Source organism: Tenrec ecaudatus, chromosome 4, assembly GCF_050624435.1.
Source record: "Tenrec ecaudatus isolate mTenEca1 chromosome 4, mTenEca1.hap1, whole genome shotgun sequence".
NCBI classification, from domain to species: domain Eukaryota; kingdom Metazoa; phylum Chordata; class Mammalia; order Afrosoricida; family Tenrecidae; genus Tenrec; species Tenrec ecaudatus.
This window is the reverse complement of record NC_134533.1, coordinates 139,842,006-139,862,954: the sequence shown is the minus strand read 5'-3', so window position 1 is coordinate 139,862,954 and position 20,949 is coordinate 139,842,006. Positions and strand designations below refer to the sequence as shown.

At 47.6% G+C, this 20,949-nt stretch overlaps 1 protein-coding gene across 1 annotated transcript in view; it reads left to right on the top strand.

Annotated features, from left to right (window-relative positions):
• The window catches only part of CLSTN2 (calsyntenin 2), a 444,486-nt gene that overhangs the window by 314,678 nt on the left and 108,859 nt on the right, over positions 1 to 20,949 (top strand). The window contains exons 7-8 of the mRNA XM_075547855.1: positions 4,229 to 4,477; positions 15,037 to 15,158. Coding sequence (XP_075403970.1) covers positions 4,229 to 4,477; positions 15,037 to 15,158 — 371 coding nt within the window. The remainder of the gene's footprint in view (positions 1 to 4,228; positions 4,478 to 15,036; positions 15,159 to 20,949) is intronic.

The window sequence follows — 20,949 nt, the reverse complement described above, 5'->3', positions numbered from 1 at the left end:
CCATCCATTCATTCATGCACTTACTAATTCAACAAATACCTGTTGAGTGCTCTAACGCTGTGTTAACTCATGAAGTCATCCAAAAATTTCAATAACCACTTAATAATTGATTTTCCTGCGTTTGAAAGATGTGTTTAAAAAGTCATCTGCAATTATTTGTAGGAGCTATCCAAGTCCTAGGTTTTCTCGACTATACCTTCCAGTTTGACAGAGCCAGTTCTCATGGAAGCCAGTGGTAGAGAGGACCATATCTTTGGAAAAAACCAACTATAGGAAGCCATTGTCAGCTTTTCTGTGACACCTCTAACTACCTAGAACTTCCAGGAGTTCCAGAACTTCCAGGGGCTCCAGGGGTTCCTAGAACTTCCAGGGGTTCCAGGGGCTCTCAGACAGCGGAGATGAGCCTCTGACTAGAAGGAACATAGTTCAACACCATGGGAAATGAGGTGAAGCTGTCACTTATACATCAGCAAAGGACTACCACACTGAGCCACTGGGGGCGACAGTGAGCAGTGGGCTCCTCTCTGGAGTTGCTGATGTCCAAAGCACATTCCCAGCTGCCTGGGGAAGAAGATTTTGTCACAGCAGCCTTCCCCAAGCTAGGCAGAAGCTGCATGCCCGTGATGCTGGCCCAGAAACCTGACCGCCCACCCCTCACCCAAAGCCTAGGTAGCATCACCTAAATATTGTAGTTTCTGGTTCCAAAGCCTTAAGAGCTACCTCTCTTGCAGAAATTCCTCCTTGCCCATACTCCAGGTGTGCAGATGGAGAAGTAGAGACCGTCGCTGGCATATCAATCACTTATGTAGACTATCAGCCGCATCAGGTGGGATATATGGCAATAATAAAGAGCCCCTAAATCTCCTTGGGTCAACATATAATGGTGCATTTATCAGTCCTACATCCTGCTCTCAGTTTGCATGTAGCTGTGCAGCATGCTTCCTTCTCACCAGGCCTCACCAGGTGGGGCCTCTATGTAGAACATGTGCTGGTCATGGAAGATGGAAAAAGCCCACGGTGAGCCAGGCAGTGACTCCTAAAACTCCTGCCCTCACACGATCATGTCACCTCCACCCACCTTTCATTCATCAGTGCAAACCACATGGCCAAGCCACGTATAAGTGGATCAGAGAGGCATGTTTTGGATAGAACATATTTGATCATCATTTACTCCTAGTGGCCATGAAGGTGTTCATCAAGACTGCCTCCCAGGTTTTTCCACCCACTGAAAATAAAAGACCTTCTACTGGACGGGGTGCCTGAAGGCAGGGCCCATTTCTATCTGGTTTATTTCTGCACTCCTATCACAGTGCCTGGCATACAGTAGACATAATCTAAATATTTATTGAAATAATATGGAGTTGATGTTGCCAATGTGAGAAAACAGAGTAAGGCCCAATCCTTGATTACAATGGTTCCTCTCCTCAGAGACCTTCCTCTTATCCCAACTCTCAGAGACCCCGTGGTGGAGCGCCAGGGGCTCCGTGGCAATGGCCGCTGTGAAGACCCACCTTGGAGCCATCCAGAGCCAAGAGCAAAGGCTGCTTCCATTAGGAACAGCACGCAGTGACCTTGCTCCCACCCAAATGTGGGCTCTCACACCACAGTCCACCCCTTTAATCTAGTTCCTTCTCTATCTGCTGGCTGGGAAAGGCTTCCCCACTCTGGTAGGGCTTAGAAACCTTACCTCACTGGGGCTTCCCTACCCTCAATCCTCAAGCTGAAATTGTTGCACCAGATCAGTGTCACTGTCCCCAGTGGGAACTGCACATAGAATTCCAAAGGAGCATCTTAACTACACCCTGGTGTGCAGGAGCTGTGGCACCATATTTACAAGTGATGTGTCTTATTTACCCACTGCCTTCCCATGGGATCCCTTGGAGAGAGGAAAGAGAGAATTTCAGAAGATAGTAAATCTGTTTTTAAGTGCACCAAGAAATGAAATACAACCGTTAAACTTATGAATGCCTGTACCATCTGGTAAGCACAGCTTGATGTTTGCTGGTAGTTAGGAGACATCAATGCATGAGGGGGAGGCCTGCTGCTCCACCTCGCTGGGGAAGACCTGGAACGCTGCCCTCCTGGCCTTGTCAGGGCACAAGGGGGCTTCTACAGCCTCCACAGGGCAGAGGCTGCTTGTGCAGAAAGATGGGGTTCTGTTGAACTGTGCTGTGCTAACACAGTCATCACTGAGGGAGAGCTGTTTTCTAGACCTAGGTCTGCCCCCAGGGAGCTGTGTGTCCACGGGCAAGTCACTTTCCTCCGTTGGCCCTCACTCTTCATGTTTGTAAAGTGAGCAGGAGATAGCCAGAGCTTCCTTCGGGTTTTTCCCCATGGTGCAGAGGGAACGTGAGTTTTAGATCCTCCTAATAGAGACTGTTTCCTACCTGGTTAGGATCTTGGTCATGCTAATATTTAGACTAATATAGTATTCACCTCAGAGATTACCTAAGGAAGGCATGTGAAGTGTTTAATTGAGGTCTGGCATCTATAGTAAGCCATTGACTACAATGCATGTTAGCCCTTCTGGCTCCCCGTATCTCCAGAACATGCATCCAGCCATCTACATAATGTCAGCTGAGCCTGTCTGTGCGACCTCTTGTCCATGCTCAAACTGAGTGATTGGAAGCTTCCGCCACAGTGAACCTCTCACAGTGCTAAGTGAGTGAACCACTGAACGCTCGGGAAACATTTTTTCAGACAACATAACCTTACAATCGCAAGCTAGTGTTGCTAACACTAGACCCAGTGAGATGCCCCAAGGTAGGAGAGAGAATTGGTTGGTCATATGGCCAACCGGTGGGATACCCCAGGGTCATTTAGACTCCACAAGCGTTTCATTGTGGCTCACTTCAGGACCCAGCTGGAGGAGGCTGGACTCCAATAGAGGGAATTCAGAATACCAACGAGCCTTGGCAAATGGCAGGTAATACACACACCATGACTGTCCACTAAGTCTATCTAAATTGATGACCAATATGTCAGAGGCTGTTCCAGAACAGAGTCCCATATGCCCAACTCCCAATATGGGGCACACTGTGTTCCTGACGCTTATCATCTGATAGTAGCATCACATCACACACACACACACACACACACATGCACGCACACACACACACGCTGGCCTCTTCTTCCCTGGATATCTGTGCCTTGCTCCCGAGTGAAACATTCAGATGCGGGAGACTTTTTTGGCAGCATGTGAACCTCCCCCAGCGTCCCTGAAGCCCCGAGGATCACCCCCAAAGATGAAACCCAGTGTCCTCTGCCAGGCCAGTCCCTTCTTCTGCCTCAGCACTGACCTCCACATCGCCTCCAAGAGGCTTCTGTCAGCCCGCGTGCCTTTGCCTGCACTAAGCATAGTAGCAATAATAATAGTAACGATGTTAATGATTAAACTATAACTAACGTTAAAAGAACATTCGACAAAACACCGTTGCAGGCAGGCAGTACTCGGCACACGGGGAGCTGTTGCAGAAGGTGGGAAGTAGGAAAGGATAAGTGACTTGCTCACAGTCACAAAGCCAGCCAGTGGCACTGCAGGTGTTAAGGTCAAGTTCCACTTATTTTTAGGACTCCTGTTCTCAACCACTGTGCCTTGGACCTAAGTGAATTATTTGCATTAAAAAGACAAAGGGTGAGGAGGGCAAAATGGCTCACCCTCCTCAGATCCCCACGAAGACCTTCTCCCAGCAGCAGCTGTGATCACACTAATTACCGCCCCTCTTCTTATGGGTCTGTACTCCCCAGGTGAGGAGCTCAGTCAGTCACTTCTACGTTCCCAGCACCTAGCGAGAGTCTTGGCTCTCGGTCAATGCCTGGTGTGTTTCTACTGGAGGGATGAGTGAAGGATTGAATACCTTGGCCTAAGTCAAACACTGGTCTCCAGCAACTTTCCCTGGTTTCTCCCCAGTGTCCACATGCCTCCAGCCCTTTTGCTCTGTGTGAAAATTCCACCCTGTCTTGCCCATGCAGTGTGTGTGTGTGTGTGTGTGTGTGTGTGTGTGCAGAAGCTATGGGTGACTCCGTACCCAGACCATAAATAACTCTGAACCAGGCATGACATTTGGCCTTGATTGTCCTCCAGCCCCTTAACTTGGCTGTAGAGATCCCTCTTCATGAATGGATCAGTCTCTGAGTGGCTCCTTCTGCTCCCAGAGAAGCCAGAAGGTGTTCACCCCCATCTCCTGAGAAATGCCCTTTCCCCCTTTCTGTCTCGTGTCTCCTGCAGGAGCCTCCTCTGGCATCATCGACCTCCTGCCATCCCCAAGTGCTGCCACCAACTGGACCTCGGGCCTGCTGGTAGACAGCAGCGAGATGACCTTCAGGTTTGATGGCAGGCAGGGTGCCAAGATCCCCGATGGGATTGTGCCCAAGAACCTGACAGACCAGTTCACCATCACCATGTGGATGAAGCATGGCCCCAGCCCAGGTGTGCGAGCCGAGAAGGAAACGATCCTCTGCAACTCCGATAAGACAGGTGAGAGGCTCATCCACCCCCCTCATGGCCCCAGCCTGCATCCAAGTGGACTGTGCACAGACACGGCACACAGCAGCAGGACCCGGGGTTGCTAGAGCAGGAAGAGAGAGGAGGAAGGGTGCACGTGCAGACAGGAACATGCTGAACAGTGGGGCCAGGGCCTCAACACGGGGTTCCTCCAACCCCAGGATTTCTCCGATACTCCAGGACTGCTGTAGGGGTGGTAAGGGGAACCTTCATACCTACTTTGAGCAAGGCAGTTTACCGTTACCTATATTCTGCAGTGGGAGTTTGTTCGATCTTTCTTTTGAGTGGAAAGATGTAGCTGATTTTCAAAGTACTGAGGTCTGTAAAGGAGCCCCGGGGACATGGTGGTTCTAAGTTGCGTGCTAACCACAAGCAGCCTCTGCGAGAGAAAGACGAAGTCACCGTCTCAGACACCCATTAGGACAGGTCCACCTGCACTGGAGCGAGTGCGAATTGACTGGAAGGCGGGGCGGTTTTTTTCTTTTTGTCATTTGTCAATTACCAGCATTCATTGTAATGCTGACTATCACCTGTTAGGCGTCTCCCACTTGCTGAGCCTGCGCCAGTTCATGGGCAGGGAGGTAAAAGTGCTCCACAACATGGAGCTAGATGACTGTGAACCAGGTTTAGCCTTTCTACCCATCACGTGGCTGTAGCTGTATCTCTAAGCCATCAGGGTGTAACGACTTAGCAGAGGAAACCACCCGCGGGCACGTTTCTCACGGAAAGATGCACGCGACGATGGTCTGTTTCAGTCTTACTTTGTTCTTCTTCTTATCAGGATATATAGATAGATATTAAAATGTCTGTAAGCTTATATGTAATGTTCCCAGCCCCCAAAGACAAATAAAGAGTTCATTTATAAAGGTGCTGATCATAAAAGGCAGGATTAATTAAAACATTTTCTCAACGGAAGTAGGTGATTTATGTCAGAACTGACATAAGACAGAGACATCGGTATAGAACGCCCCCCCCACTATACTATATGTGAGAAACTTCTCACATCTCTACAAGCAGTTTTATCACAGTGCTGTCGTATCTCCCAACTTAAAGGCAAAGCAAAATCCCTGAGCAGTTGACTAACTTTTCGCAGGTTATAGAGCAGTCAATGTCAGAACTGGAATATAAGTCTAAACCAAACTAACTCCAACCCGTATGCTCCTGTGGCTATACTCCACCTGCCTGCGTGCACGCATTTGCACACACACAAAGACACACACAAATACAGCTGCATCTTTTGTTGTCATTCCACAGTTTTTTAGTTTGAAATACCACTTTTGTTAAAAGAGTCACAATAAATGACAACTGCAACAACTATGACACTGAAAAATAGAATCATGGCTAACAGTTCAACTGTCCACCGCAAAGTTCCCAGCGCAGCTCAGCGGCATCGTAGTGCATGCCTTTGGCGGAGTTCTTAATCTCAGAGCCTCACTCGCTCATCTGTAAGATGGGACAAATGTAAACTAGAGTTCTAAAATCACTGAACAGCAGCATATAAAGTGTTCCTACTATTATTTTAACCCTGATTACTTTCAGTTTCATTTACCCTGATGTGTGGTCCCACCAGCAGCTCCACGTTCCCTGGCTCGGGCAATCTTTAAAGTAAATGTTAAGTGTTTCTGGATGTGGACTGGAAAAGTCTCCTGGCCTGTTCCCATCACAGTGCACGTCAAGAACCAGCTTTCCGTTGGGACCTTCCCGTTGACAGGGTCTCACGAGGTGGCTCTGAGGATTGAGGCCAGGTCCCGTGTAGTGCAGTGCCTAGTGGGCACTCAGCCAGAAGCCAGGAGCCAGCCTTGGCAGTGAGACCGTGACTTCGTGGGCACATAAGAACACAAAGCAGCACACGCTGGCTTTTGTAACCACACACACTGATTCAAGAGGCCCTCAAAGTTCACGGGAAGTCTGAGTTTTAAAGGAGGTAATTATTTTTCCCCACAAACTTTGGAAACACCGCGTAGTCCTTTGTGAAGTGTATCGAATATACCTGGAAGGCAAGTGGGACAGATCACCACACCTGCTCACAGAGGAGGGGTCGTAGTCGCCCAGGATATGACAGCTAATTACCAGGCCCACTCCATCGGACCAGCAGTTCTCACCCTGCCACACATTACATAATCTAGGGCCAGGTGAAGCAGCACCCATGTCAGAGTCGCCCCTCAGCTCGGTGAATCACAATCTCTGCGGGACTGCATTGGACAGCCTGGACTGAGAACTTTGCCTTCACCAATCCTGCCTAAACCATGAGCAAGGTCACTCAATAAGCCAGCTTTGGCCGCAGAACTAAATGACAGTTTACAGATGAGCAAAAGATTGGCATCCCAAAATGAGGAAAATTTTCTCTTACACTCTTTCCTGACCTAAACTATAACATTCATAAATAACTCCTGGACATACGTGAAAAACATCAAGAGTAAAGTAAAACTCAAATATATACATGTACATACACATATATGCATACACATACATGGGATTTCCCCATAAATCATCAAAACAACATATGTTTATAGTAGAAACTCTAGGAAATATGAAAAGCATAAAAGGACATACGTAAATAACCTAAACTCTTAGCACTCGGAAATTATTTGAGGTGCCATTTTGTTCATTTCATTGAGATCATATCTTTGTTTCTATGAATCAAATGCCTTTACAATTTTCATTCTATTTTTTATAATATGTGTAATACGATGGTTATCTTTTTCTCTTTCTTTTATCCATTGGGATTTAATGCATATTACATATCATTCCATATTCAATCACGTCGGGTAGAATGGTACAATTGCTACCACAGTCAGTTTCCAACCATTCTTTTTCTACCTGGACTCCTTGGCATCGTCTCCCTTTTATATAAGATTTTATTCAGATCATTTATTTACACAATAAAATAATATCTTAAAGTATGAAAACAGAAACCCCTGCCACTAAGTTGATTCCAATTAACAGTGACTCTATAAGGTTTCTAAGACTGTAAATCTTTTTTTTTTTTAATCATTGTATTGGGGGCTCGTAAAACTCTTATCACAATCCATCCATCCATCCATTGTGTCAAGCACATTTGTACATATGTTGCCATCATCATTCTCAAAACATTTGCTTCCTACTTGAGCCCTTGGTGTCAGCTCCTCACTTTTTCTCCCTGTCCCCCTCCCTTACTCATGAACTCTTGATAATTTATAAATTATTATTATTATGTCATATCTTACACCATCCAACGTCTACCTTCACCCACTTCTCCGCTGTCCATCCCCAGGGAAGAGGTTATATGTAGATCCTTGTAATCTATTCCCCCTTTCTCCTTCACCTTCCCTCCACCCTCCTGGTATCATCACTCACACCACTGGTCCTGAGGAGTTCATCTGTCCTGGATTCCCTGTGTTTCCAATTCCTATCTGTGCCAGTGTACATCCTCCGGTCCAGTCGGATTTGTAAGGTAGAATTGGGATCATGATAGTGGTTGGAGGAAGCATTCAAGAACTAGAGGAGAATTGTATATTTAATCATTGCTACACCGCACCCTGACTGGCTCATCTCCTCCCCACAGCCCTTCTGCAAGGGGATAAGCCTGTAGATCTTTATGAGCGCAGCCAGCCTCGTCTTTGTCCCACAGTGTGACGGGTGACTTTGTACTGTTGCCCTTGCAGTTAGCGGCCCGGTGCTTATTCCACAATGTCACCAAGAATCCTTATAAAATACATGGCCACTTAAAAATACTCTGTCATGCAGACTTACCACATTTCACTCAACTGGCCCCTGTCATTAGCCTTTAAGAATATATCTTTTTTAATGTAAATTAAAATACAATGATATAATGAACATTCTTGTATGTACTTTTATGGACATTTATGATCATTTCCAGACAGAAGTTGTAGTAACTAATTCAAAGAGCTATTTTTAGAAAGGTTATTGATGCACATTGTCAATTTTCCCATAAAATTAAGTGAAGTGAGCCTATTTCTAAATAAATGAGAGACAGATGGATAGCATCATTGATTAATCCAACCAAAATGCATTGCCCTGAGTCTGTTCCAATTTGCATAGGCCCTATGAGCACCCTGGTGGTGTGATTGATTAAGTTTTGAGCTCCACACCACAAGGTCAGAAGTTTGAAACCATTCACTTCCCTGGGGGAGAAATATGAGGTTTTCTACTCCTATAAAGATTTATAGTAACAGGGTCCATTCTACTCTGTCTAAAATAGAGTCGCCATTATTAAAAAACGAGGAAGCAAAAGGAAAGCCACCGTTGCCACCACCTCCACCAACAGCACCCTCAGGCCTCACTCACAGCAGTCTCCTGTGGTGCAGATGGGGGTGTCTGAGGGGAAGCTCGGCTTCACAGAGCCCCAGGCTCCTTTGACCTTTTGGTGCCACCATTTACAACCACAGAGCAGGAAGTTAGACTAGAGAGTTGAACATAGAATGATTGATGGCGCAAGAGAGAAGGTGGCATATTATACTTCTACTGGTTCGAATTTGGTCACCCCAGGGGGTGGGGGTGGGAAATGAGTTTAGCAGTATATCAAGGAGGAGGCTGTTGAGTCAACTCTAGCTCCTACTTTTCATGGCCCCCAGTCCCTATATTCTCTGGTGTAATTCTCTGCCCAGTCAGCTCTTGTTCTTCGGCTCTGGCTCTCTCAGTAATGTCCCTCCCCTTGCACACAACGGCGTCTGCTGGGGTGCTTTGTCCTAGCACCCAGCACTCCTGCTATTTCTGAATTCCAATGGAGACGATAGGTAAGTAGCCATATTCACTATTAGCCTCATCCTTACTGGGTTTGCCAAAAGTGGCTCACCTGGCCTAGCAACTGGACCCACGTGTGAGGGAGAGAGACATAATTGCTGACCTGGTTAGAGAGTGCTCTCTTGACCCCCTTGGCTGCCCCTTAGTGGAATGCTAAGGGGTGTTCCCTCACGCCCAGGACATCACTCAGAAGACCGAGACTGTCTGTTACAGAGAGGAGGTGGAACCTCACTCCCACCTGCCTGCCAGTTAAGCTATGGACATTCTTGGGTCAGAGAAAAACCTGTGAGAGTTCTGGGAGAGTTGACTTCTTCAGCGAGACTCTCTGAAGCTCTCCAGTAGTAGGGTGAGGAGAGGGGGCAGGATGCAAGTGTCCTTGTCCACGTAGACCAGGGGCGGCGAAGGCCCAGCCTACAGGCTGTTGAAGGCCCCAGAAATCATCACCAGCAGCTAATATCCGCCTCTCACCAAAGAGAAGCAATTCCAGCCATCACATCAGGGGTGAAGTAATTAAATGTTTGAGCAATTACAGCAGGCTAATTTTTAAGTTGATAATTTTTGTGTTCCAAAAGTTGTTGTAAATGTTCAAATGGCCCTTGGCAGAAAGGAGGTATCCTTACTTCTGCTATAGATACCCCAAAACAAGAAACCCACTTCCATCAAGTCAATTCTGACTCATAATGACTCCTACAGGGTTTGGGGGGCTATAAATCTTTATGGCAGCATACAGACTCATCTTTCTCCCAATGGGCAACTCATAGGTTTGAACTGCTGATATTGCAGTTAGTAATCCCATACCATATACCACATAGCAGGAACAGCACCCTATACCACATAGTCAGGGCTTAGAAACTGACTAAGTTGAAGCCAAGAAGGCTGCATGCTAGGATGAGAGATCGCAGCAGGTTGGAAGGAATTGGAAAGCATCCAACTAAGCCAATTTTTAAAAAATCCATGGCTCTCTGTCAGTTCCAGCTCATGGCAACTATATAGGCCAAGTAGAACTGCTCCCTAGGGTTTCCAAGTTGGTACAGCTATAGTTGAGCAGACTGCCACTACTGTCTCCTAAGAAGCAGCTGATGAGTTTGAACTGCTGACCTTATGGTTAGGAGCTCAATGTGTAAACCACTAACCAGCAGGGCTCCATTGCATGGAAAAATACCAATAAGCCAGAAAAGTTGATTCTGGATCATGGCAATCTATGTGTGTCAGAGTAGAACTGTGCTTCATAGGGCTCTCAGTGGCTGAGATTTCACAATAGAATCTAGGTTTTTCTGCCAAGGTGCCACAGAGGGGACTTGACCTTCCAAACTTTGTTAGCAACCAAGCACAGTGATGATTTTCACCACTCAGGAACTCTAATAAGGAGTTGTTGTTATTGTTAGTTGCTATGAAATTAATTTCAATGAATGAAGAGGTAGGGGCCACAAAGATGGGGACTGGAGCTGACACAAAGACCTCATGTCATCCAGAAAGTGATTGTGCAGCGACTCATTTCAATTCTTAGGTGAGATTGTATAGAAGACTGAGGAAGACATTTTACCGGGACCCAAGCTTCTTTCGTTGGCCCTGGTGACAATGGAAGATCTCCATAGGCCACTCAAAAATGCAGCTAGTGCCCCTGGAGGACATCATTCATGTAGACAAAAGATACCGGGAAAATGACAAACACCACCAGCATTTCTAGGAAGAGCATTGTGTTTCTTCCCCTTTGTCCTTCTTCCTGCCTCTGACTGTGATCAGAATGAGGAGCAGGCAGGAGACTGAAGACAGGGAACAGGAAGAATTGGCAGTGTTGGCTGCCAAGTCATGCGTGGAGACTGAGCAGAGGAGAGGGTCTTCAAAAACAGCACAGATTCACTGCCATCGAGTTGATGCCAACTCCTCCTAGCAACCCTGTAGGACAGGGTGGAACTGCCCCTGTGAGTTTCTGACACTGTAACTCTTTATAGGAGTGGAAAGCCCTGTCTTTCTCTTGAGAGGAACTTAGCTTTTATTTTTTTCCTTTTATTAAATAATGCTTTATTTTTCTTGTAGTTAAGGTTTATCCACAGTTTAGGTTCCCATCGGACAATTGTTCAGTGACATCATCAGCAGTACTCAAGTATGTCCATTTGTGAACATTCTCAATATTTTCACCTTGGAAGTTTCCATTAATATAATTTCCCTGCCCGCTTGCACTCTGACTTTTGTCTTAAAGTAACTGTTGAGTTACTTTAAGTAACTCAGTCTCCAATTGGTGATATTTTAAAGGAGTTGAGACACAAGCAGGATAAACTTTATTTTGTAAGCTTATCTGTTGTCTCCCTAATAGATGAGCTCTGGGGAAAGAGACTCAAATCTTTTGTTGCTAAGAGATTGATGTTTTGATTTGGCTTGAACAATACGGTACTGTTCTAAGATCTGAAGGTGACTAGAAGGTTTTGTACTATATCCAGAGCTGTGGACAAAGGAAGGAAAGGTTTCTTCAACAAAGAGGACCTTCAAGCAAGAGAAGAAAGAAAGCCATTCCCTGCGTGGCGCCCATCACCAGCCCACTTACCAAGCCAGCTGCTCCTGGTGTGCGGGCTGACTCAGTGGGCCAGAATCAAGGAGGCAGAGGATGCTCTGGCAGCGTGAGGGCTCCGCTTTCCTTTTCCTTGTTCTGCTTTTTCACTCCCAGCCTCCTCTTGGCTCCAAACAGAAGGAACGGTCAACAGTCTTTGTTCCTACAGTTCCCTATCAGTTACCAACAGAAACTGTAAAAAATCCGTTACATATATGCATATATGGTAATAAGGGCGACAAGAAATATTTAGTAAAATTCTGCAAACAAGATCTAGGGGGATGCTTTGCTCATCACTAGGACAAAGGCACGCAGTCCGCCACCAAGGCTGCGCCTGCCTCTCATAGCAACCCCTTGCCATTCTTTAGCTAAGTCCCGAGGGTGGGAATGCTTTTCTGCAGGCAGCGTCTGATGCACTGTCACGTTGCTGTGGACACAAAGCAGTCTAAGAGTCCTTGCAATAACTAACGGTTATTGAGCATCTGTTCTGGGCAGATGTTTTACACACATCTTTGCATTGTGGCCATTGTGATGATTTGGGTTACAGGAAACAAGAAAGACAGATCAAACTGACTTACATAATTAAAGAAATGTGGGCTTCTTGTGACTGAAGTTGTTCTGTGCTCCAATGACCTTAAGCAGAGTTTAACCATGGCCTTGGCTCCATTTCTCTACAGCAGTCTCAGGTCTGCTCTGTAAGCGGCTCAATTTCATGTTAGCAGACATGGCTGTAACACTTCCAGATCTCCCAGCACGCCACTAAAACTGTCAGAGACAAAGAGAATCTGTCTGGCCTTTCCACTGAAAGAGAGGTCGATTCTGTCCAGACATACTCGGAAAGGATGCTTATCATCGGCCTGAATTGGTTCACTTACCAGTTCTTGCCCTGTGCCTTGCCAGTCTCTCTGGCAGAGGGCCTTGCGTGAACCTGTCTGACCTGGGCGGATCCGGGCACATCCCTAGAAGAGGGTTGCTGCTAACTCCTTCCAGCAAACCTCATGGAAAAGGGGGGATCCATGTAGAGGAATCAGTCCCCCGGAGTCCAGCTTGGAGGCACTTGAATGCTAGGAGAAAAGAGCCCGGAGAGGCTGGCGTGATGGGAAGCAAGCCCTCTGAGCACTTAGGGAGGTATTGGCTCTTTAAAAATTAGCAAGTCATTTCCACTCAGGGTCTCATTTAGTACCTGAGAATCTCTCATAATTGAAATATTGGTCCCAAATGACTTACTTTCTTAATTTTCAAAATTATGTTTATGTATCTGTTTTAAGGAGACTAGCAGAATTTTGATTTAGTTAAACTGCTAAGTACAGAGCTGTGGTGCTCAGTAATTAAGCCCTCAGCTGTTAGGCAAAGATTCGAACCCACCACCATTCGACCCACTCTGCAGGAGCAAGATGGGGCAGTTTGCTTCCAGAGACTCTCCTAGGGCAGTTCTTCTCTGTCCTATTGGCCTGATAGGGAATCAGAATCAACTGGCCAGCAGTGCTTTATTAGTATGCATACACATATGCATGTGCATGTCTATGTACATATACATAGCTAATTAACTCTCCACTACTTGTGTAGCACATAAGAACTAACACTGCTCCCATACTTGTATGGGAGAAAAATCTTGCTGATGAAATGTACCCACAAATGGCCTTTAGGCAGAAGCTCTGCTTAGACCCCTCTTGCTCCGACCCTCCTCTTTCTGTGAGCGTCACCCTCCTTGTTATCAGAACAGAGTATAAAAGAGAAAAGGGGATGCACACCCTTTGTTGGGGCTCCTGGTCCAACCGGTTGGCACGCTGAGAGGCTAAGGCCAACATTGGGGTTCTGAGTCTCAGTAAGGGGCACCTCGAGTAAAGGTCAGGCCAGAGGGACCCAATAACAGAGAAGTGGATGAGGGGTGATGGAGGACGATGTAAGGTCTGCAAAAATAATCTATAATGTATCAAGGATTTGTAAGGGACGGCAGGCGGAGGAGGGGGGAAGACATGGGGAGCTGATATCAGGGGCTCAAGTGGGAAGAGAATGCTTTGAGAATGACGATGGCAGCATATGTGCAAATGTGCTTGACACACTGGATGAATGTATGGATTGTGATCAAAGATGTACGTGCTCCCAATAAAAGTATTAAAAAAAACAATTCAGTCACCCCCCTGCTTGGTATTCCCACTCATGAGCTCTCTGAAGACACGGGGCCATAGCAAAGTGTGGTAAAGAAATCAGATGGTGTCCGGCTATCATGGAAAACAATGTCTGCAGTCTTAAAGGCCTGTCTCCAAACAAGCAGCCATCTAGGTGCAGAGTGAACGAAGTCCACACGGAAGATGCACACTAGCCTATGTGATCCAAGGAGTGCAAATACAATCCCAACCTGGAGGAGCACTGGCATCAGTGCCTACATTCTGAACACCTGGTTTGTGGAACGCTGTGGATGACAGTGTTAGTCCAAATCCATGTGCAGGCCCTCCGTGGATTAAGTCCCGGTGTAGTCCCAATGCAGCACTAACAGCCCCATTGTTAGCACTTTACAGTGGGTTTGGCAGCTGTACCTCGGCGGGAATGTAACACCTTGTATTTTGATCTCCCTCTGGACCCAATGGGAGTTTATTTAAAAAATTTTAATACTCTCTGCTTTCCTCTTAGATTGTTACTTGGTCCTTGTTTGTTGTTTGCTCTGGTTTTGTATGTTTATCTGTAAGGGGAATCCAGAATGGGTGGCATTCCCAAGCCAGTCGCTGGGTTGATGACTGCCTGGGGGCAGGAAGGGAGGGGAGTACTAGAGAAATGGGGAGTCCACCTCTGTGGGGACAGACTCACTGCCGTCAAGTCGATGCGCACTCAGAGTGACCCCACAGGACGGGGTAGAGCTGCCCCTGTGGGTTTCTGAGAAGGTAACTTTATGTGCGCCGAAAGGAAGAATCGCTGACTTCGCTGTTATCAGTCGCCTGGTAACCGCTATCCCGCCACAGCTCTGCAGAGGGGACAAGAAGGAGAGGTTCCACGTTGACAGTGGGAATGATTTCACAACCCTTCTTGATATGATGCAACCACTGAATTGTATGAGCTGTTAATTACAGCTCAATAACCTAAACGGCTATCCGCCACCGAAAACCCTCTAGAATGCCGTCTGCTCGGACCTGCATGAGGTTGTCATGAGTCGGGCAACCCATGGCAACTGCTTTAAGCAGCTGTAGCCATCCCAGGCCCTTCTGGCAGAGAGAGCCCAAATCCCACCACTCGTCTTTGTGCTTTTCAGAGATGAACCGGCATCACTACGCTCTGTACGTGCACAACTGCCGCCTCGTCTTCCTCTTGCGGAAGGATTTTGATCAAGCCGACACCTTCCGCCCTGCGGAATTCCACTGGAAGCTGGACCAGGTATGGTTCCCCTCCACCTGCTCGCTGCTCACGCCTTCTAGGGCTAACTTGCTTGCTTCCAATGGTGGCAGTAGGTAGGTATTGCCTTCTTTCATTTGCTGATTTGGGGGAGAGAAAAATCATCCTCGGGAGAGATCATTAGCTTAAAGTCAAGGTAGAACTCCCCCTCCCCCACAACCCAATCATTCAGCCTTGGGGAGAACTAGGGTTCCCGGCACTGGTCAGCGGACCTCCATCGGTCCACACTGAGGTGATGAGAAATGGTCCCCTTGCTTGGCTAGCCTGAGTTTATCAACCTTGTCACTACCCGTGTCTGCTCTTTGACGCTCTCTACCTGTTCTGGGTGACGGTGCAGTTTGGTGACAACAGGATCCCGAGAATTGTGAAGTTTGCAGGCTGCAATCAGTTCTTTTCTGAAGTGGAAAACTCTATGACTCACTCCAGAGCCTCATGCTTTCTGATCACAGGGCCATTGTGTTACATTTGCCGTTGACCAATGAAGTGTCAGGTCTGAATCTGAAGCGTTGAAGAGGCGTTTCTGATGCTGTGGGCATTGGGACCATGGCAGTGACACTGGCTGCTCTGGGAGGCAGTCCCCCTGAAGCAGCGTGCCCAGAGTAGGCCTGCATGGGGATTTGTGGGAGAGTTCGTTTTGTTTTGTTTCATGGTTTTAAATGATCAAGGAGGAGCATCGGGCAGACAGGAAACGGTGTCAGAAGAAGGGGCTGCTTAATGAAGCAGGTGAAATGTGTCCAATCAAGGGCCCTTAGTGTCTGAGTCTCCCGGCACCCCTTCCTGCTGCCTTCTGACTTGGCCTTCTCCCTCCCTACTGTTCGTTCTGCCTGGCTTAACTTGTCTCCCTATCAAAATTAAAAAAAATCAAACTCACTCTCCTCAAGTCAATTCCAACTAATTGTGATCTTATAGAACAGGGAAGAACTGCCCCCTGTGGGTTTCTGAGACTCTTAACTTTCTCTTTCAGCCTCTTTTGTCTCTGGGGCTGGGTTTTCCACAATCCTCCCCCTCTCTCTCCTTATTGCCCCATCTCTCTCCATCCCCTCCCTCTACCTCCACCAGCTCAGTCTAGTTGATTCAGATTCATGTGGCCCCTGTGTTACAGAGTAGAGCTGCGTGCCGTAGGGTTTCCATGGCTGTGACCTTTCAGAGGCAGATTGTCAGATCTTTCTTCTGAGATCCTCTGGGTAGCCTCACAGGGTCAATCTTTCATTAGTAGCCATGTGCCCAACCCTTTGCTGTCCCCAAGAATACCACCCTGTCCATCTCCTGTTTAAGTCCCCACACCGCAGGGTCAGATAGAAATATCCTCACAGAAGTGCACATGAAGGACCTTTAAAGGAGAGACCCATTTCCCCAGGGATCTCTCGAGGTGGATGTCTGTCAAAATCAAGGAGGGGAGCCCAGAAGCAGTTCCTTCCTTCTCAGTAAATACCACCCCGCTGGGTGCAGGACCCCAGAGTTCTGCAAACACAGTACCTGGATTAATACCTGTTCCTCTGGGTTTGCAGGGATTGTAAAATCTTCCCATTAATTGTGTGATTCCCCAGAAGCCTCTCAGCCGCCTCCTAAGGTGACATATGGCTTACTTAACACACTGCCGTGGAGTCAGTGGTGACTCATAGCGGCCCCTGTAGGTTTCTGAGCCCGTAACTGTCCAGGCCTTCTCCAGAAGAGCTGGGGTGATTCCAAACTGCAGACCATTTGGATTGCTCAAATGGGCTGGTTTTAAATGCGTAATCTGAATGGAAGTGAATTAAAATAAGTTACCTATTGTGAGAGGTGTGTGTGTGTGTGTGTGTGTGTGTGTGTGTGTGTGTTAAGAACATCCATATACTGGCTGAGATAATTGTGGATAGCCTACAGTATTTTTTAAGCTGGGACTGAGAAATACTGATTTATGCAAACAAAGTAAGAGGGTTTAGAGTTAGAAAGAACTGAAGAGGAAATTCTGATTCCACAGACAAATAAAGCACCTCAAAACCCAAACACCAAACTCACTGCCATCGAGTCAATGCGGACTCATAGCGACCCCTGTGGGTTTCTGAGACTGTAACTGTTTACAGGAGTGGAGCGCCCAGGGAATTAACATTCACCTAGTAATGCTAAAATCTGTTCCCCAAAGTGGGGACCTTAGGAAAGGGCTGAAATCACTGCCCACCTTCCAACCCCCCCTGGTGTCACAGACTCCCAGTAGCTGGTGCCTGCCCTCTGCCAGTGCACCCCGGTCCGTTCCTCCCTCCTCTCAGCCAGTCTGACCCAGTATGTAATGTGGGGCAGGAAACCCAGGGCTAGAAACTGACCTCCCCACTCTGCCACTCCTTGAGTGAGCATGCCAGCTGACAATTTATAACTGTAAACATAGTTTAATTAGAGATCTCTGAAACGTGAAAGTGCTACCCCTTCCTTTTGCTTATGTCCTGTCTCCTTTCGCTATTAAAAACAAAAACAACATGTAACCCTGACTAGTACACACGGTTAATGCACTAGACTAGGCTGCTAGAGATGGGAGTCCCCGCAGAAGTCCCTCGGCAGCAAAGCCAGGGGATCTGCTGTCGGAAACCCAGCCGTGGGACGCCTTCTGCAGCACAGATGCGCTTGGACACACCCAGGGGCCGTGAATGGGAGGTGACCTGATGGCACCTGCTTACCGTGGGGGATCCAGGACCACAAGGCCTAGCTTGCTTGGGAGGTTTCCCTTCCTCTGATGAGAACAGGTAGGCTACGTGACATCAACCACACCCATAGTGGGAATGCAGCGAGATGCACGGGCCAGCTCACAGACGCCTCGCTCCCTGTGTAGCAGGAAACTTAGCAGGGGCTTGTTGGATCTAAATACCCTAACACACATCACGTGCATAACTGTTCATGTCTACTGTCCCAGCACGCCCTCACAGATCAGCCAGCAAGGTGGTGGTCATCCCAGACTCCATAGAGAACTCCACTGTGGCTATGCCCACTCCCACAGCCACCTGTACACTTGGCAGTGAGCTCCCCAGGGCAGGACCATGGATTCATGACCCTGTTCTTGAGCACATATTATAGCCATAAGCACATGGTTGGTGCCTAATACGGTAAATAATTACCTAGAAGATGAAGATGGAATGCAGGAGAAGGGAACAGATGAAAGACCGAATCCAATGATCATCAGAAACCTCTGCTGATTGACACATAGATTTATTTCCATTTTTTGCTCTCCGCATATTACTTTGTTGTTCAGTTTTGGTTGCGATATACATTTCAGCGATTTTACTGGGTTTCTCCCAATGGCTCCATCAATGTTGCAGGGCTTCTCCCGGAGAGGATTCAAGCTGCTTTGATGGGTTTTCAATTCCTTCTCCACCTTGGTAGTTCCAGAAGCGCACTCTCTGCTCTAATTTTTGGTGGGAATTTCATAAGTGTATTATCGGTTTTGAATGGCTGATTTTGCCTTTAAACTTCATCCAGCAGACATGTTCTGGGCACAAGCTCTGGGCCAGGCTCGGTACTGGGTTCCCGGGAGCAGCAGCTGAAGCTGGGACCTCTGCTTTCCCGGAGTTTCCAGGATTGTTGTTGCTGTCGTTGGGGGCCATCGAGTTAGTTGGCTGTGACTCATAAGGACCCTGTGTACAAGAGCTGGACCCACGTCATCCTCCCCGTCATGGCTGAGCCTCGGCCCATGCCTGCAACCACTGTTGCCATCCATCTCCCGGATCATTTCCTTTTTGTAACTGACCAAGCAGGACGTCCTTGTCTCAAGATGGCCTCTCCTGAAAACATGTGTAAAGTCTTACCATCCTTGCTTCTAGCCTCATTCTGGCTATACATCTTCCCAGATTGATTTGCCCTTTCTCTGACCCTCTGGGGTATATTCAATATTTTCACCAACATCATAATTCAAATGCATCAATTTTTCCCCCTCTTCTTATTTGCCATCCAGTTTTCCCGTGCATATGAGGTGACTGGAAATTCTCAGGCTTGGGTTCGGTGCATCCTTGTACTCAAAGTGACCGTGTAGCTGTTGAACACTTTAAAGTTTCCCAGGTGGCAGGTCACAAACCCCATGGCAAATCATTGGCATTCCCGTGCAGTGGGTGCTGGGAGAGAAGGAATGGGAAAGGTGGGGGCCATGGGGAGGGACATCTGGCACATACTTGGGGATAAAGGACTGGGAAAGGCCTGGGGAGGAGCGATGTGGGCAGAGTGGAAGACTCAGGTATCCAAGAGGGGAAAGGCAGAGTGGGAGGGTCACCTTTGGGCAGCCACGGTTTCAGTGTGGCAGGGACTAAGAAGGGGGCAGGAATGAAAGGCTTGGACAGGTGTTAGCAGCAAACTTTGGAGGATCAGGTGGGGATTCAGTCTCAAGTGGCTGTTCACAACACGTGATTGGGTTGGTCATTTAGTCCCACTTAATAGACAACAAGGGAAGCATTCTCCTACTCACTGAAAGTCTGCGTGAGAATTTTAGAGCTCACCAGAACACATGTACCTAGTGCTCTTGGTCCTTGGCCTGGCGGTGGAGATGAAGGAACTGAAGGGATGTGGGCTCTACCATAGCCTCTGCCACTGATCCCGTTGGGTGGCTTGGCCTGAGTTACAGCTACTTACATTTGGTGACTGTCCTGCTGGGACTGTTCATCCTTCTAGTTGTTGTTCGTCACTCCAGGGTGGCAAGAGCCACATGGTTCTCCTGCATTGATTTTTAAAACTGACAATCAAGGCCATTCTTCCTAAGTAGGGATGGTTTAAAGAGGGCAGCTCAGGATTCTGCCCTGGAGTGAGGCATGGTCACAGATAAACTGTGTGCTGTTGGCAGCCCCAGACCTCAGAAGGTTTTGCAAAGGTGGACAAACAGCCTGGCAAATCCATTACCAGCCAGCTTCAGGAATGCCTCTGACAATCCAGTGCTCCTCGCGTAAGGGATCAACATGATGGGGAGAATATCATTTTAATGGGATTTTTTTCTTATGATCTGCCAATGCAAATCCCTGGAGCCTGCAGTTAGTCATGTGCAAACCAGACAAGAGCAGAAGAGAGCACCCAGCTGCCAGCAAATGCAAGAATGGTTTATCAATCTGCAGCCCCTCCTGGCTTTAATATCACTGTGATACAGTTGACTCAGTGTATCAAATTGTAATGAAGTGAAGCGTTGGACCTGCTGGTACTTGGAGGGGAGACCTGTTGTTTTACAAAGTGTCCCATTTGCTGGAAGGCATAAGTAAGTGACAGCCTTGACCAGCCAGGAAGAGGACAGATGTCCCCAGTCCCTACCAGGGAACAATATCACAACAAGTACAAGACATGAATGTCAGTTTCATGCCATTGGTCATGGCTTTCTCTGTGCCTGACTTTGGAAGGGCGTCAGGCGGAAAGGGAGCGCACAGCTCCGCCTGGGTTACAGCCAGTGGAGGTTCCCCAGAGCACTCTCCTGCAGGCAGCCGAGTCGAACCAGGGGAGAACGGCAGCAAGAATCAGGGAGGCCCCTACCACGCAGTCACCGCGCAGCTCTGTACCACACGGCATCCACGCCCAGGGGTGCCCTTTCCATTGTTCAGAATTTGGAAATCGGTATGGAACATCTCCCGATTTTTAATATTTTCCAAGTTTTTAAAAAATGGTGTTTGCCTTAATAAAATCTTCTGCAGTTCTCCTTTATGCTCGGGTAGACAGTTTGAAAAGACGAATAAAGAAGATGCTTCTAGCACCGGAAAACTACACGAGTCTGTTTCTGTTTGTGACGTTTGGTCTTCTTAAATGAGGCCCACTTGTCCCGGGGAAGCACCTCCTGTTCTCCCAC